Source organism: Venturia canescens, chromosome 9, assembly GCF_019457755.1.
Source record: "Venturia canescens isolate UGA chromosome 9, ASM1945775v1, whole genome shotgun sequence".
Taxonomy (NCBI): domain Eukaryota; kingdom Metazoa; phylum Arthropoda; class Insecta; order Hymenoptera; family Ichneumonidae; genus Venturia; species Venturia canescens.
Genome location: NC_057429.1, coordinates 8,364,251 through 8,381,897, shown reverse-complemented (window position 1 = coordinate 8,381,897; position 17,647 = coordinate 8,364,251). Strand labels below are relative to the sequence as shown.

The window sequence follows — 17,647 nt, the reverse complement described above, 5'->3', positions numbered from 1 at the left end:
CATTTTTCCCAATAATTTTTCTCCTTTGCTCGTTCAAGGAAAACCATAAGCTGAAAATTAAATTTTAACGACCGCGTTTTTCGTGCATGTTGCGATGCCCGTTGAAAACATGAAAAAAAAATCGAAAATCCAATGCTCGAAAGTTGATGAATCATCTCTCGCGTACCCTATTCAGTCCATTCTATTGATTTACATAGAAATAAATTGAAAACAAAAACAAAAAAAAAAAATAATAAAGAAAACGGAACAACGCGCAGTCACGCTCTATTACCGCGCATCGATGTGTTCACGACGCGGGTACTTCGTTTCCTTCGTTTCATAGATTCGTATAAATTTGTCTGCTTCTTTGAGAAGTTGCTATAGTAAAAGTTGCCGTATCGCGCAGGGCTCTCTTTTTTTTCTGGAAGACGATCAAATAAATATATTTAAAAATCAGACGGCCTTCGCTCGTTTTTTTTCATTGCACTAGTGCGTTTATTTATAAAAAAAAAAAAAAAAGAAATTCGTGTGATGTATTTTCATCGTCTTGTCTCATTCACTCGGGGGATCGACGCAATGAATTCCGTCTCCCCTCTTAATCTCGTTTTTTTTTTCGCGATTTCTATAATAAAATAATCGTATCGCGATTACTGCCCCCGGGAGTCAACGAATATTGCCTTCGCACCTGCGTTACATTCAATAAAAAAAAATGACATTGTACACTCTCTTCTGTATCTATTTATCTCCCGAAACCACCTAAACGAAGTTACGAATTTGGGCCTTCGCGACACAAATCTGAAACAGTCTCTCGCTTTTGCGTAAATTACTCGAGCGTTAAAAAATTGAAAAAAAAAAAAAAAACGAACGAAAAGAACAATAAGTTGTCTGCCTCGCATTTAAATCCTTGATTCGTTCCGTTGGCCCCCTATAGGCACCCGTTAAAATTCCACTTTAAAAATATGAAAAGACTGTCCCCAGTGAATTTCTTTCCCAACTGTACAAATTTTCCCTCGTTTCTTTGTTTTCTTTCGTTTGTCGTTTGTTGTTTGTTGGCATTTACCCATTATTTCTTTTTCTCTCTCTCATCTCATCTTTGATTATAAATAATGCTTACGTTACGAGAATTAATTTATAACTCCTTGCCGCGATCCTCAATCGCGGGGGGAGGAATGCACACCCTCATTTCACGTACATACATACATCTCGGGGTTGCATTCTCACAGTTATTCCTTCCTAATACTGCAAGTGTATGTAAATATACACCGTTTGTTGTTGCATCGCGATGTCCAGACAGTCTCCGAGCACCAACCGCGGTTGAACGATGCATCGTTTTATATCGGGATCAGATCCCGGATTTTCAAATAGGAAAAACTTATAAAATGCTTCTTCATTTGTTGTTTTTGTTGATGGTTATTGCGCCGAGCTCGCTCATCCCCGTTCGTATTTTTGTCCACTCGCGGTTTCGTTTGGAAATAAAGGCGGTGGGAGAGGAGGAGGAGGAGGAGGAGGATATCGAGGAAAAAGAAATGAGAAATTGGACATGAGATGGAGAAACTCATGCCCGTACTTGAAATCCGTGGCTCTCGATGTGTTTTATCGAGTTATTTAGTTGAGATTGGGTCCGAAACGCTATCATCGGCCCGGGCGTCAATTCGCGAAAGAACGAGAACGGTTTGCGAGCTAGTCCAGTGGATCTGGCCTAGTAAAGGGGCAAGTTTCAGCTGCCCTGATAAGGCATTTGATCGGGTAGCGACGAGGAGTGATTTTGATGCGGACTCTGATGCGAATGAAAGTGAGGATTGCTGCCGTCTTGTGACATCTCGCTCACCACCGGATCTTCGTACTTTCCCCTCTTGAAGCGCCCGTAGAGAGACGAGTAAGGTAGATTGTAATGTATAGCAGCCTGATTGATGCTCATGTGACCCAATCTGGATGACCCAAACGTGAGATAATTAGCGTCTCGAGAGGGGGGAGGGGCTTATGGAAAATCGTTGATGAGAATACGATTTTTGTTTATTGCTTTGTTTGGTTTCTTTTCTGTATATTTTTTTTTGTTTTTTTTTGTTTCTTTTTTTTTTTTTACAAATCGGAAAATCGCAGATCGTACCTGACCGCCTCGAGTGCTTCTGTCATTGCGTCCTCGCTCCAAGGTGTAGGATTGCTACGGCTCAATTCTATGCCTTCTCTCTTGCATCTACCGTACAATGTACCCGTTGGAATACCAAATTCCGTCGAGGCTCTCTGTACCGATGTCTGACCGGATCTAATTGCTTCGAGTGCTCTGTCAAGATCCGCCGGTGACCACGTCGTCGGACTAGCGTTGAACGGAGCCGCAAGCCTAATACCTTCTCTTCGCGCAATTTTATAAAGCGTACTGGACGGTATGCCAAATGCTTTTGACGCTTTGTTCGCCGATATCGTCCCCGTTCTCAATGCCTCAAGGGCGTTGTTCAGACTCTCATCGCTCCACGATTTCGTTGGGCCATCTTTTTTGGGTGTGTCGATTCCCAGTCTGTGAGCTCTTTGCCACAGCGTCGTCGACGGTATTCCAAATGTTGCTGTCAACAAAATTATCGACCCATGAGAATGAAGAAACGAAATACGGACCAAAAAAAAAAAAAAAAAAAAACGTCAACACGCGCGCGATTCGTCGTACCTGATGCTTTCGTGAGGCTCATGTCGTGATTTCTGAGTGCCTCAAGAGCAGCATCCATGTCTTCTTGAGTCCAAGATTTGGAACCGTGATGATGGGAACCCGATCCACCGCCGCGCGAATTGTTTTCACCCGAATCCGAATGTACCGAGCTACCCGATGGCATTAAACCCAAAAGTTCGGGTGTTATCATCATCATGTTGTCATTGTCGGCGGCATGTTTCGAGCTGACGCTAGCGCGATCGGACATGTGGCTGTCGATATCGATCGTGTCGGACGAATCCATCGTGTGCAGAGTTTCGAACTTTATTTTGACGCTATCGCAATTCTGTATATCTGGAATAAATGAAACATGTGAAACGTATAAAAATGCGAAATTTCATTCGATAATGGCCGATCAACGCAATTTGAGAGCTTTGATCGATTTTTTTTTTTTTCTTATCGAGCCCTCCCCACCAACTCTTGGCGAGCATCGAACGATGGGGGTTTATCTCTCGTTGTTTTCCAATTTTTCATCATTTATAAAATGAAGTTACTTTCTATTTCATTACGAAATTTGAGAATAATGCACACACACACACACGCACACTCGTTATTGACACAAACGATTGGGAACATTGTTTTGGCAAAAATATTGTTTTTCGTGATGAGAAATTCAATCAATGAAAACTTTGGGTCAAACTTTTTCTGCGATAATGTGAGAAAAAACGAGAGATTTTCAGTACAGGTATGAAACGCATCTACTAGCGCGAAATTATGCCGGCGCAATTAAAATTTTAAATAGAAAATCTCAATCCAAGATTTATCATTGGTAGTTGGTGAGGAAAGCTCCTTAGAGGGAAGATAAACAACGCACAGCGGACCGTGACGTTTCGTCGACGAGCGTCCGATTCACGTGAAACCCTACCGGTCGTCCCGACGAGCCGTTAAACAAGACTGCGTGGGCCGTTCACGAATGGAGCAAAGCAAATCTAATCACGAGCAGTTAAGCCCGATTAGACCAATTATTCCGATTCCCTCTCCCTCGACTAATGAGGGCTACTACTCTCGCTGCCCTCTTCTTTTTTCAGTCCTTATAATATTATTGCAGATGCTCGAATCGTTGATTTCGATTACGCCTCGCGTTACGTCACCACCGTTATCTTTCGAAAAACGAAATTCCTCCGGGAAACTCAATTTTTTTTTTCATTACGAACACGGATTCTTTAGTTACGAAGAAGAATAAGATTTCCATGTTGTCCGTGACTCGTTAAATTTGTATTCGACCTTCAATCCGTGTTGAGAAGAAAAAAACAATGATTCTCGCAAGTATTTTTATTATCGAGCATTCCGACCAGCGAATTTGGGAGATTGAAAATTACCTGTGGTGTGATGATCGGTATCGCGGAGATGCGTTATCGTGGTACCGACGAGTGTGGCGCTCGGTGGTGTCGGTTGTGTCTCCGGGGGTAAATCTACCTCTCCAGGATCGGGATGATGACCGTAATGACCTAGACCTGTGTGACAGAACATGTCACCTTTTTATTCCAAGTGAAAAGGGTCTGTCCTCACGGCCCCCGCAATATTGCTTAACGCCCCGTACCTGAGTTTCCTTCGAGGAATATTAAAAATCATGTCAAAATACCGAATTTGCGGAAAGAGCTTTTTATTATTTGAACAACGAATTTAATATGTATTTGAACCCTTTCCAAATTTTCGTCCTCATCGATTACACCGATCTAAGGAATTTCGAATCTTTGCAAAAAAAAAACAATTATTTTTAACGTTTCTATCGTTGAAAATCGTTTCTTCTGTTTAATGCGCGACTCACATAATATACAGTGTGTATCATCTCTGAGACTCAGGTTCGGGGCGCGATTCATCTTTTCCGATTGGCTTACCGTTATTGTTGTTTGTACCGTTACCGTTGTTGCTGTCGCGTTGACAGGATTCCAAGACTACTGATGCTGCATCCGCTCCGCACTCCTCATCCTCCGTCTGCCAGTCGCCTCTGTGATTCTGAAGATGGATTAAAAATGAATTTTTCTATTACTTCTGCGAGACATCGAAGCCGAAAATTCGTTGAAAAATCAAATGAAAATAAACACCCTGAAGGGTGGGATAAAGAAATCGTATATATACGGGCGGCGATTGTCGGAATTTACAAAACGTGTGTGGAGCTCGTTCGCAAACCTCTTTGTTGTTGTCACGGCCGAGGCCTTCGATGTTGTGCTCCTCCTCCTCTTTGTACTTGTCGTAGTTACGTGAATCCGCGCTGGTCTCTCGCGGCTCAAAGCACGTTCTTTGTCTCTTGTAACGGGGATGATGCCTCTTTAATTTCGTGTAGTTGAGCCTCGTTGCCGTGGAATCTCGGGGCGGTGGTGAGCTCAGGCTGACCGAGGGTGGACCCTCTCTGCTTTCCGGAACTTCGCAGAGGCCCTTGATTTTCAACTGATCGGCCGTTTTCAGTAACGACTGAATAAAACACAAAACAATAAGAGAAATTAATAAGGGAAATTAACAATAGCCAAAAAATTCGTGAAAATATTATTTTTCTTAAAAATCGTGAGCGTCGCTATCGAGGCTGCAAAATTTCTCGTTTCGTCCGAGGGGAGTTTGCCCGCAGATGGCGCGTCGTTCAATCAAACGCCGATATAAAGGGGTGAAATAGGGTTTGAAATAAAAAGGAAAAAAAGGATAGCAGACGTTGACGGAAGCGGCAGCGGGATCGGCACAGTCCCGGGGGTTTGTACCGCAGTCGTCGTCGTCGTCGTCGACGTCGTCGTCGATGCAACGAAACGGGGATGGCGGCGACCGGCAATCCGATGAATATACGTGTATTCGGATATAGGCAGGGGCGAGTATACGAGGAGGCTGTAGGTGTACATCAGTCGTGTGCGTATTGAGAGAGCCGAGGGGACGAGGAATCCCGTCGTCGACCAGCGAGAATTTCCAAGCTCACCAATCAATACTTAGGGTTCAAGGGCATCGCCCGTACGACCAATTATTCCAGGACTAATTGACGCGCGCGCGAGTCTTTCGAGGCGTGGAATTTCGAGGCAAAATAGTGGCGATGATTGTAACGCTTGAAAAAATGACGCGGCGGGGGGTAGCGAAAAATCACACTGTATACATACATAAAAAGGTTCATTCACGTAAGAACGAAGTGAGGAAATAAATATGCGTTGTAGTAGAAAAAGGAAAGGGGAAGAGTTTAAGGGGGGGCAAATATAAAGGTTCGCGATCCCTTGGGGATCGCAACAGGTGCATATCTGTGAAAAGAGAGAGCAAGTTGTATTTTTTTTTGTCTCGCCAAGAAACTCGGACGATTTTTCCAGGTTGGAAAGAGGCCACGAAAGGGAGAATGAAGTATGAAACTATATGTTTGGCTGTGCGGGTGTGTACTCGTTGAGAAGAAGGAAGAAGAGTGAGAAGGGAGATTCGGGTCTGATCTCTCTCTCTCTCTCTCTCCCTCGCTTCCGGAAAGATAGAGCTGCGCGCGGAAGGGGGGGTTGAGTACACGCGATCCTTTTTTCCACCGGCAGTAGTAAAAGTGGTTCGTTGAGAAAAACGGGCGGGGAAGGATTCTCGGAGTAAAACGCGAGACGAGAATGGAGCGGGCGAGCGAGCGCGCGTAAAAGGAAAATAAAGAAAAATAAGAGGAAAAAGGAAGGGGGGAAAGAAGGAACGAAAAGGGAAAGTGAGAGGTAACGGAAAAAGAATGAATCGAGGAAGAAGTGAGCGAGGTGGAGTGGGAAGAGGCGAGCGGCGGCGGCGGCTGCGGGGGGGGATAAAAGCGAAAAGAAGGAAGGACGAACCGCGCGAAGATGGCAACACGGAAAGAATTGTGGTGTACGTGTGTGCAACTTTTATCTCTTTATGTCTCACTCTCTCAACTTTCTCACTCGCGGCCTCTTTCTCGTACTCGACTATTACGAATACGGCGTCATAACGGAATTGATAATGTAACACAGCCAGCGTCCCCGGTAGAAAACAATCTTCCCGCTCTTTCTCACTCGCCTTTTTCCTTCCTCTCTCTCTGCCTCTTCGCCGTTCCACATCGGGAGACGGTACGTGTAAAGCTTTATTCTTCTTACTACTGAATGAACGGACGTCGTCGTCGCCGACGACGGCGACGACTCCTTTTGCAACCACGTGCTCGCGACGCTCTCCTCCGGTATATATCAAACGCCTCATTTCCCAGTGCTCACTCAGTGCCGTTTACGAGCTTTCCATCAGCGACTCTATTCGATATTTTAACTATTGGATCGATGATCCAACGTGTTTTTCCTGCGGCGACAAACGTTCTCGGACTTTCTTTCATTTATTTTCGACGAAATATGCGAGCTACGTGGCAGGGCTCGCGCGCGCTTCGCGTTCCAATTGTGCTTGATAATAATATTATTAGACCGGAACACTTGTTATGGAAAGATGTTGAAAGTGACATTGAGAATGCGCAAAGGAATCAGCTCCAAAAGTTCCGGCAATGAAACGTTGTCGAAAATTCACAACATCGTACGCATCGTACGAAAGCTGACATCAACAAATTGAATAAATATTCTCTTCGAGCTCTGCAAATATTCAAAGTTTCACAAATTCGATATCGAAACTCGAAACTGAATTTCTTATCCAACTTTTTGCAGCCTCTTCTCCTCGGTCAACCAAGTTTGAATAAAATTTTCGAAAACGAAAACAACGCGCGTCGATTCGTGATAATAAAAAGGTAGTAAAAACTCGGACAAGTTTTCCCCCCCGGAAAATAAATTTAATCGTTTTTGCCGAACGATTCTTCGTTGACGGAATATTATTTCAATATCGGTCGAATTATTCACGAGTGAATAATAAATCGTGAAAAAAAGATATGAAAAAATCTGTAACAAAACGTATGAAATTCATTGAAATTATCATGACGCTGAAATTTGCAACGTTGGAGTCCAACGAAATGATAAAAAAAACTCTCCAATAATTCTAGTAATTCTTCAATTTTATTCCCTGTCGAATTCGCAATTTGTATTTTTTCAACCTGCACCGATACTTCGTAAAATAAACAAATTGATGAATTACAAATGTTTTTTTTCCTTCATTTCGTTGGACTCCAACGTTGCAAACTTCAGCGTCGTGAAATTATCTCGATTCGGCCTTGACACGAGAGTACGAAGAAATCATAGTACGATGCACATATAAGATCGGAATTCTGTTGCATCGCGATGTTAGGAGCTCCGGCGATAATAAAAGAAGGACCAGAGTCCTTGACAAATCGGCACGTAAAAAATCACGAAACTAGAATCATGTTTACGGACGCGTGGAAAGAAAAAAAAAAGGTAGTGATGCTTTAGAGTGAGTGCGCGTGTACGAGAAAAGTAAAAAAAGAGGATGATTCTCGGTGGAAAGAGAGATGAGAGCGATTGCGAGAATGGCGGGGATTTTGTAGGCTCAGATAGGCAGACGTTTCCGAGGGCCCTCGTAAAGTCACTTCCTCGGTACTTTGGACGCTCTCGGTCCCGTGTTCGAGCCGGGCGAAACGCGAGAGGGAAAGAAAGAAGGAGAAAGGATAGACGGCGGCGGCGGCGGCGGCGACTGGCAAGGCAAGCAAAGAGAAAAGAGCGAGCCTCCCCGTTGTGGACTCGTCGCGTCGCGAGCGCGGCTTTGCGTCAGCTTTCGCCCGACAAACGTGCGAGACCGTCGTTCGCCGAAGTTAGCATGCACAAACACTCTCGACGTTCCCTTTGAAAATATTCAAAACTTTTATTTCTTCCATCCAAACACTTTATTCGCTACTATTTCTCCGCAATTTCCCGTCCATTATCCTCTCCTAACGTATTAACTTTCTGTCAATTTTTTTTCGTATACCATTCGCTTCCGTCACTCGGAGGAGCGGTCGAATGTTTTTTTTATAAAAAATATAAATAGTGAGAGTAAAGAGAAAGCACTACGGTTTGGAATAAACAACGACTAAAAGTATCATTTGGATCGAAGATTCGAGTTTAGCGCGAAAGGTAACGTGGAAAGCAACGATAATAAAAAGCATGGAGGAAAATTAAACAGCTTCGATATAGATAAGAATATTTTTTCTTTGTGAATGATACACACCTCGAAGATATATTCAGGATAATAGTGGATGGTGGCGAGCGCAGAGAAGTACTCCATAAAACGGTATAGCCGTCGAAGGCAGTTTAGTTTGACGAAGGATGAAAAACACAATCCGTGAAGAAGGAAACGCGCACCGTTGTTGTTCAGGATCTCTTGGCTCGATGGGCGAAAACAACGTCAAAAAAAAAGCACATAACCTCTCACATCTGACATGTACGAAAAACACACGCGGAATAGAACGACGACGGGACGAAGGGGAGGAGAGAGAAAAAAGATGCGAGAACGAGTGACTCTGCCGATAGATCGAACGGGGGGAGGGGAGGAGAGAAAGAGAGAGAGAGAGAGAAAGGAAGAAAGAACGCGAGAAGAAAACGAGAGCCCGCGCGCGAAGAAAGTTGTATCGTTTATCACTCACCTGGGCACGAATCCGTAGGCGTACGACGGTGTCCCCTCGCGGGGCGCCGTGGAAGGAAAGACGAGAAGAGACGATAGACGTGCGAGGCGGCTCGAGCGACGGGGGAGAGCAGCGCGGGGGGATAACGAAGTCGAGAGAGAAATAGCGAGATAGTGGGGGTAGGGAGTTGAGTAGTCGAGTGGAGGAATGCTCGATGATCCTAAGAAAGAATGCGAAAAAAGACAACGAAGAGAGAAAGAGCGGGTGGGAGGGACGGAAAAAGAGCGAAAGAGAAGAGGAGAAAAAATAAAAACAGAAAGCCGCGTGTTCGCGAAGAAAGTCAGTGTAAAAATATGAAAAGAGAAAAGTAGATGCGAGATATAAAGCGGCCAATAAAAAGGTGCGAAAGATGAGAGAGAAAAGAGTTGAAGAAAGAGGGGAAAACAAAAAAGGGGATAGACCGTGTCTCACGAGTTTTTATCTACATGTATAAACGCACGCGCCCGAATCGCACGTTTTCCGCGTTTATTCCGTGTCGTTAACTGGACCGCTAAAGCGTCATATTATACGCGCATGAATTTGTGTAGGACAGTGAAAAGGATCAAATCGCGAGAAGTTTGTTGACGATGATGTGCCGAGGATTCCTTTTTCTTTTATGTTGGAAAAATGTCTTGCGTAAGTACGCGATAAGAACGATGTTTCGATAGAAATTGACGAAGGAAAAGAGAGAGAGATCGAGCGAGAGGAATTGGCAAGGGTTATAAAAAAAAAAAAAAACTGGGCAATGTACGACGACGACGACGACGACAACTACGACGAGGTAGCCTTTACGAAAGCGCGCGGGGTACGGCGAGAAATAGGGAGAGACGTTTGGGCGTACAGACAACGGCAACGGGAACGGCAACTACGACAACGAGAGCGGCGGCGGCGGCAGCGGCGGCGGCGACGACGACGACGACGACGACGTCGACCACCACCAAGAGAACGGTAGGATAATTCCTGGCGGTGGTGGCGGGCAGAATCGGCTCTCCTCCGTGGCGCGAAGACCAACGAAAGTGAAATGGCATTCGGCGGAGCGGCAGCGACGAGAGCCGCTGCTCTCTCTCTCTCTCTCTCTCTCTCGAGCATAGTATTCACCGAGTACTCGTCTTTGTCTGGTCTGTTACCCCCCTCGCTGGTACGGAGGGCGGGCGCATCACGGCGGGAGGAGACAGAGAGAGAAAGCACCAACTGCGGCGGCGGCGGCGGCGGCGGCGGTGGCGACGACGAGAACTGCTAGTCTCGCTCGAGGGAGCGAGACGCCAACATGCCGAGTATAGCGCTAGGGAAAAGAGAGTAGGAGAGGACGCGGCGCGCGCGAGAGGTGAAGGGACCGGAGAGTTGAGGTTAGGCAGAAATTTAGCCAGCGGGATGAAGGAGGACGGAGCGCTGACGAAAAGGCCGAAGGAGAGGAGGGAGCATCGCGCAGAACGCTCGACAGAGAGCCGAGGCTGTGTGTTGTGTAGACTCTGGGAGGTTCGCGTACACATAACCTTACACGCGATGCTCGCCGACACGGGTGTGTCGGTCTTTCTCGAGGAACGAACGGGAGTGCGACGGAGAAAGATTAAGAGAGAAATGGAGGGTGAATGAGCGAGCGAGCGAGCGAGCGAGCGAGCGATTAACAAAGAGAGGAAACGTAGCCGAAGATATATAGAATAGTGTATAAGGTCGGAGGCGAGTATATGTGCGTGTTCGCCAAGTTGAACGGAGAGCGAGTAAGACAGGGAAGCGTGGGTGCGACGAGGACCGTGCGCGGTATATAACCCCTTTCGCGTTTCGCGGCAATGTCGGAGGAGTACAAAGCGCGAGGAGGGGAGCGAGGGACCGCGGAGGCGCGGCCAATGAGAGGATTCGCGGGGGAGGAGGGAGTCAGCCGTTAAGGATTTGGTGGTGGTGCCGGAGGGGGAGGAGGTGCTCGGTTTTCGCTACAGTACTACTACAGACTGTTCGCGAGTTCTAGAGATAATGACGGGCTTGGGCCGAACGATTCGGGGCAGAGCGTTCGGCGGCCCAAGTAAAACGTATATACGAGAGGTCGAAGCCTCCTTTTTTGCTTCTGGGCATCGATGCGCGTTTGCCGCCGCATCATATACGTAGGCTCTGGCAACGGTAGTAGTCGGTTCCGATCATTTATTGGCAGTATACCACACCTACGAGATTCGGAGATGGAGAGCAATGCCGATACCCGTACACCCGTATCATTTTTCGTCAAAGGCCAATGGCTGGAACAAGAAGACTTGCGTGCGTGCGTGCGTGCGTGCGTGCGCGCGGATGTGTGCATTTTGCAGACGGGTGCGTGTGGATGCGCCAAAAGAGAGGACGAGAGTACACGCGGCGGGTTAGACCTGCGCGAAAATCAGACGAAATCGGAGAGAAGGAGAGGGGGAGGAGCGCGTACAGGGGTGTCTGCGGATTCGCTGATAGCCCAGGCTTGAGCGCTATACTATAAATACCTATACGTATATAGAACCGGTACATATATACACATATAAATATATGCATAACACGGATAGATGGATTTGCCTGTATAGAAGAAAAAAAACGTACAGTGCGGATACTCGGAGTGGGAGAAGGAACGGACGGGCGGCAGGCGGCAGCAGGCGTCTCGTCTATGCGCGCCGAGGGTATAATACACTATATAGAGAGCTTGAGGCGCGGGTGAGCGCTGGCGTTGGCAACTCTCGGAGAAGGGGTGCGAGGCAGGGAAGACTTCCCGAAAGGTATGCGGACGACAGAGAGGATCGATCTATCGGAACGTGGATAATCTCGAGGACGGCGACGAAGGGGACAGAGAGGAAAGAGGCGGAGAGACCCCCGTTGTTTGGCTGTCTGCACGGGTCTTTGCCTCCATCATGATGATGATGGTGTGGTGTGTGGAGTATGATCTGGTGAGGGCTTTGCCTGCTGCTGCTGCTGCTGCTGCTGCTGCTGCTGTTGCTGCCTGAGGTGAGACGAGCGGGCATCTCTCCCTTATGGACTATAGCATAGCCCACCACACTCCAGCCTATCCCAGCTATAGTGCTTTAAACTCGTCGTCGTGTATAATACTCTTGCGAGATTTTTCGAGGGTCCGGACGCCCGGTCTTTCTCTCTCGCAACACACGCTCTGCCCTCTCACTCCCGCTAATAGCACTTTCGGCTCGAAAGTACTACCGCGACGACTACCACACTAATACCGAGAATTCGGCGCCGCTCCAAATTATCGTACGTCCAATTCAATATGTGTTAATATGAAATAACGATTGCGCCGATCGTTCTATCGACGTCTTTGCCTTTCTTATTATTCTCGGACCATGTAGCTCAGCTAAATTTAGGCAAATTTTCGTCGGTAATAAAGTTCTGTGTCGGTTGCATTCGCCGTGTTGCAAAAAAAAATTACGAAAAAATAAAACAAGATTAACTCGAAAATTAACAATTTTCGACTCGACCCAATTTATATTCCAGAATAATTAGATGCGTTCATCAATTTTTCGCCGTAGACTACGCAGCGAATATGAGAGTTACAATATACATAAACTCATGGAAAAAATGATTTTTCATCTCGATCGAACGGATCGTCGATTGAAATCGAGGGGAAGAACGGGGCGAAAGACAATACAATATTTCAGAAAGTCAAGTCTACGCACTTTTTATTATCGTATACTCGATTTACTGTCAAAAGTGTTGTACGATTCGGTATCGAAGGGACGAAAAGAGAGGAAAAAACGAGAGTTTGCAAAAATGTGTGTGGACGAGAAGAGAGAGAGAGAGAGAGAGAGAGAGATGATAAAGCCGGTCGCGTGGATTTGGCAAAAGGCGAAGAGAGGAAGAGGAAGGGGCGGACAAACCAGCGTTGTACAGCGAGGAGGAGGCGAGGAGAAAGGGATGAGAGGAACGGCGATACGGATGAGGGAACGAGGCACAACGCAGAAAAGAGCGTTGTGTAGTGCATTGCAGCGACGAAAGAGGGCGGAAAGGAGAAATTCTTCTCCGTATATATTTGTGTGCGCGTGTATTGCTCGTTCGTTCACTGTCGCGGCAATGCCGCTAGAGTTTGCGCGAACAAAGGGAATCTGTGGCTCCGGTCTACGCATACCACCGCGTTGCACACTGCCGATCCCGAACTCGTTGTTCCACGCACGAGAAACACAGCGACGGATATACACACACACGCAACCCTATAAACACGACGTCTGCGTGTTCGCGTTGCAGAAATCGTGCGCGCTCGCTTCGCAACGCTCCTCGTACAGTCTTGCCCGAAAATATTTTGCCTCGTTCGCTTTTTATCTTCTCTCTGTCTTCGTTCCCATTCAACCTGGATCGATCGAGATTATTGAGAAATTTTGACAGCTCTTTTGTCAGACGCGTGTACATCCTTCGAATAGGACGTAACACAACAAATAATTTCAACACACTCGGAATGGCGAAACACGAATCCTCCGTTGGATTATCTCAAACGCTCGTGCGGAAGGTCATTGGCGAAAGCTTCGTTTCAAAATTATTCACACGTACTACTACCGGCACGTGTGAAAAGTCAGAATTGTAAAAATAATTGTCACTGTCAAGTGCGTTTAATAATGAAATATAAAACAAAAGAAAATAGCAAGTATTGACGAGAATATTCTCGGCTTCGCTTTTCGGACGATGCATAAATGGCGATTCCAAATGCCTCTTCGAGTTGGAGCGCGCGGCGGCATCGAGCGATTTCGGCACCTATATCGTCGGTGGTTGCAAAAATGGCGAACGTTCTCGTACAGTTCGAACGATAACTTTCTCAAACCACGTGTACACGATACCTCAAAAATGAGTCTCTCGCAAAACGGCAAACTCGCTCCGGTGATTTTAAAATGCTTTTACCGATCCTGGGATTTATTTTTCAAACTTTGTGCTAAAACTTGCGCAGCGCTGCTTTCCATTATTTGTGATTGAACAGAGGTCGAGAAGTTGCCCTAAAATTTTCGAGCAAAGTAATAACCTCAGTTTTTTATTTTTCGGCGTCGAGGTACACACGCCTGAGGTTGCTCGCGACGTACAGTCGGGACAAAATTTCGGTAAATCATTTGCACAATTAAAAATCATTGCTTCAATAAATCGAATGGATTTTAATGATTTATCGGAATCGCAACGGCCACGGGAGGAGAGGTTCAAGGTCGAGAGAAAAAACGGTACCGGGGAGATTCTTTCTTCGCGGCAGACCCCGTCAACGAGGCTCCTCTACGTATATTTGAAAATTGCGTATACAAAAAGGTACGAGCGAGTGTGAGTACGCGTATATGAATCCGAGATGGAAGTACGAAGGAGAAGCAGAAAGAGAAAAGAAGAGTAGTAGTTCCTGGTGTCCGGCCAGGTGTCCGAGTTTCTCCGGTAACCGTTGCGAATCGGAGAGTCCAGCAGGCGAGCAAGAACCTGTGCGCCGGAGAAAGAGGGACGCCGGGAGGGAGGAACGTAAGAGAGCTCAAGATTGAGTCTATGGGGAACGAGGTCAGCATCATCGGCAACTCCGCATATTCGCGACTCCTTTGCTCTTTCTCTGTGCGTTCGATTAGTTTTCAATTATTTATCTGTACCACGTGTATCCCGTCGTCGCGCGATTTTTCTTCAAATCCTCATCGCTCAAAATTACTCGACCAAATACAATAATAATAATTCATGGGCGGTGAAAATTTCGAGCTGCAATATTGAATTAAAAATGAATGAACTCTGTCGCATGACCGGGATCGTACTCCCTCCGTTGTAACCAACAAGGGGAAGAGATTTGTATGAAATAACGAGATGAGAATCGACTTTATTATTGTTCCCCGTGATTAGAGAGCGCACGAGCAAAAGTTGTTCGAATTTCAAACGAAATAAACGATCGCATTCGAATATTTTAGACACGGAGAAAGCGTTCGAGTCCGCAGAGACGAAAGAACGAATGAGCGATAAAAATGAAAATAAAGGGGGGAAAAAAACGAATTGGAGATTAAAGAGAAAGAGGAGAAATAGGAAAAAGAAGCGCGCCACTTTGAGGAAGAAGGTCATTCGCGCTTACGGACGGATATCCTTCCTCCTTTCTTTCTACACAACTGCGTATACCACGGCGACGGTGGTGCCTTGCCTCGTATGCGCCTTGTGCTTGCTTTCTCCCTTTCATGGATTGTCCCCGTGCGCACCGAACGAGACAATGGGAAATTACCGAGGGAGACAGAGATAAAGGAGGAAAGTATTTTGGCAATGGCCCAAGAAAGGCCCCATTTTATTTAATGCAATTTGTTATTGTTATTCGTGCTGTATGGCAACAGCACGGATAGCACAACCTGTTGCCGCCGCCGCTGCTGCTGCGGTGTCGAAGGGAACGCGTTTGTTTTTTCTTCCAGCGTTTATCCATTTTGAGGACCGCTTTCGGGTAGAATCGTTGGAAAAAAGTTTACGTAAAAATATGTGTAACGACGAGATTTTTGTAATTGGTAAATGAGCGTGCGCGATCAACGGGATTGTGAGAGATAAATTTGAAAAAAAATGGTGGATCGTTAACATCATTTCGTATACGAGTGAACTACGGCCCTGAATTTATTCTTCATCTCGATGCTGCTTGGAAGCGTGTGTGGCTCGTCGGTTTTGGTGTGCGTCGCCTCTTACGGCAGTCGTGTCAAGGCCATCCGGAGCTCGCGGTCGAAAAGAAATGAGAGTTTCTCAACAAGCCTCGCAGTTATGAGCTTCGGAGAGCTTCTTTGGCTTCGAGGCTCGAATATCGAAGATATCGCGAAAATATCGAAGAAGGAATTATTCGTCGCGTGCACGCTGCGCGAGTACTTTTTTTTCCCCCCAATTTTTCACAGGATCGCTCAAATAAATAATAAACAATAATAATAATAATAATAATTGGAGAAAATCTTGAGAACAAACGATGGGTTCGGCGAAGAGTGGAAAAAATGTTGGGGCAAGAATTTTCGGGGTATTCGCGAGAACGTCGATTTAGTCTGCGGTCGAATGTCAAGCCGGTCGCTCTTTAGAGACATGGAAGCATTGAAAGGTCTGCGAGAGAGGGATCCGTGGAATAATACTACACCCGCCGGGGGTTGCATCGTGCAGCAGCAGCAGCAGCAGCAGCAGCAGCAGCAGCAAACACACGCGGGTGTGCGACCAATCACGGGGTTCGAGAGACATGGCTCGGAGAGTTGCGTGCCAGCACGTCGCGCCCGGCCAGCCGGCCGGCCGAGGGACGAAGGAGGAGTTGAGCAAAAGAGAGAAAGAGAGAGGTAAAAAAATAAATTGAGGAAAAAATAAGACAGCGGTGGAGAGGGAGGAGGCTTCGAGGGCCGAAAGAACGAGGTGAAGGAAGAAGAAAAAAGAGGGACAAAACGAGACGAAACTGAAGCCATCGGCGGGAGAGAGTGCACAAAGAGACGCGGTTGGCCCGTGTATTTTTGCACTCTCGCTCTCTGGCTTTGACCGCAGACTGTGAGTTTGCTCTCATGCGAGTCACCGACGGAGAAGGCGAGACTCTACGAGACCGTTGAGCGAAGAAGGAAAAGGCTTGCTCGCGAATATTCAATCACTGTTACAAACACCCGCGCGTGACGGTAGATTTATCAAGCAGGAACGTACGAAAAAATCAAAGATGGCCAACGAGAAAAGGTCTTTTTTTTTCCCCTCTGGTTGATCGCCATACGGAGAGAGGATCGTTGAAAAAAATATTTCGGGAATGAAAAGATGATTTTGAAACTTGGGGGATTTGAAGGGCGAACGTGAGATCGTGCAAGGTCAAAAAGCCGGCAAATACAAATGAAAATTGTAATAATAAACTATGGTAGGAACTCGGTTGAAATTGCATAATCGAATGAATGGATAATGCGAAAGGCGAGAGCCACCAAAAAGTCAACGACTTTGAGGTGATAACGTCCGAGGAGCCCGATGCGAATAAGAGTGAAGGAGAGAAAAAGGTCGTCGACTCGATTTATAAGTTGCAGCGAGGAGAGAAATTTGCGAGCGATAAGGAAAGAGAGGCCAGCAGCGAGGGTAAGGGGGGGGGGGGGGGGGGGGGAGGGCAAGAGAATTTGAGAACCACTGATCGAGCGTCGCCCGCAGTAGCCTGATTGCCGAACAATGCGCGTCCTAACGAGACGCGGGGTCGAAGACTGTCCTTTTATTGATTTCACGGGGCGCGGCGGGGGTTACGAAGAGGCTTCGACGTCGCGACGCCTCCCACTCGACCCACCGGATCTCCTCCTCCTCCTCCTCCTCCCCCACCTCCCGCCCAGAGGACCGCGTATCATTCATATCCGGAAAAAAGCCAATTTTCACATGTTCCCCATCCCCCCTTTGTGTATGCTCACACGTATTCAACTCGCGCGTATATCCGTGAGAAAAATAATTACGAAGGAGGAAGAGGCGGCAGGCGGCGGAGCGGTGAAAAAGAAGAAACTGTGAGCGCACGAGTACAATTTCGAGTGGTACGTAAACGCTGCCTTTTTATTTCCAACCGGTCCGCCGAGATTCTATTAGAGTATTCAAGAATCGCGGTCACGTGGTCCGAGAGAGTAGCCATTCGC

General features: G+C 46.7%; 1 protein-coding gene and 1 long non-coding RNA gene across 5 annotated transcripts in view; one reads left to right on the top strand and one right to left on the bottom strand.

Moving 5' to 3' along the window:
- Positions 1 to 450: 450 nt before the first annotated feature.
- Positions 451 to 17,647, bottom strand: part of psq (pipsqueak) — a 27,692-nt gene continuing 10,495 nt past the window's right edge. The window contains exons 1-7 of one of the 3 annotated variants that reach the window (XM_043428492.1): positions 8,702 to 9,074; positions 4,805 to 5,086; positions 4,513 to 4,630; positions 3,994 to 4,149; positions 2,636 to 2,968; positions 2,087 to 2,537; positions 451 to 1,907 (exon numbers count right to left, since the gene is read on the bottom strand). In XM_043428492.1, coding sequence (XP_043284427.1) covers positions 1,697 to 1,907; positions 2,087 to 2,537; positions 2,636 to 2,968; positions 3,994 to 4,149; positions 4,513 to 4,630; positions 4,805 to 5,086; positions 8,702 to 8,758 — 1,608 coding nt within the window. In that variant the 5' untranslated portion in view covers positions 8,759 to 9,074 and the 3' untranslated portion in view covers positions 451 to 1,696. Of the gene's footprint in view, positions 1,908 to 2,086; positions 2,538 to 2,635; positions 2,969 to 3,993; positions 4,150 to 4,512; positions 4,631 to 4,804; positions 5,087 to 8,701; positions 9,075 to 17,647 lie in introns of those variants that run through there. The other 2 variants (XM_043428490.1, XM_043428491.1) reach the window with 2 other exon arrangements.
- LOC122415908 (uncharacterized) overlaps positions 15,754 to 17,647 on the top strand; it is a 14,225-nt gene continuing 12,331 nt past the window's right edge. For both annotated transcript variants that reach the window (XR_006262018.1, XR_006262019.1), the window contains exon 1: positions 15,754 to 17,548. This is a non-coding gene — a long non-coding RNA (uncharacterized lncRNA). The remainder of the gene's footprint in view (positions 17,549 to 17,647) is intronic.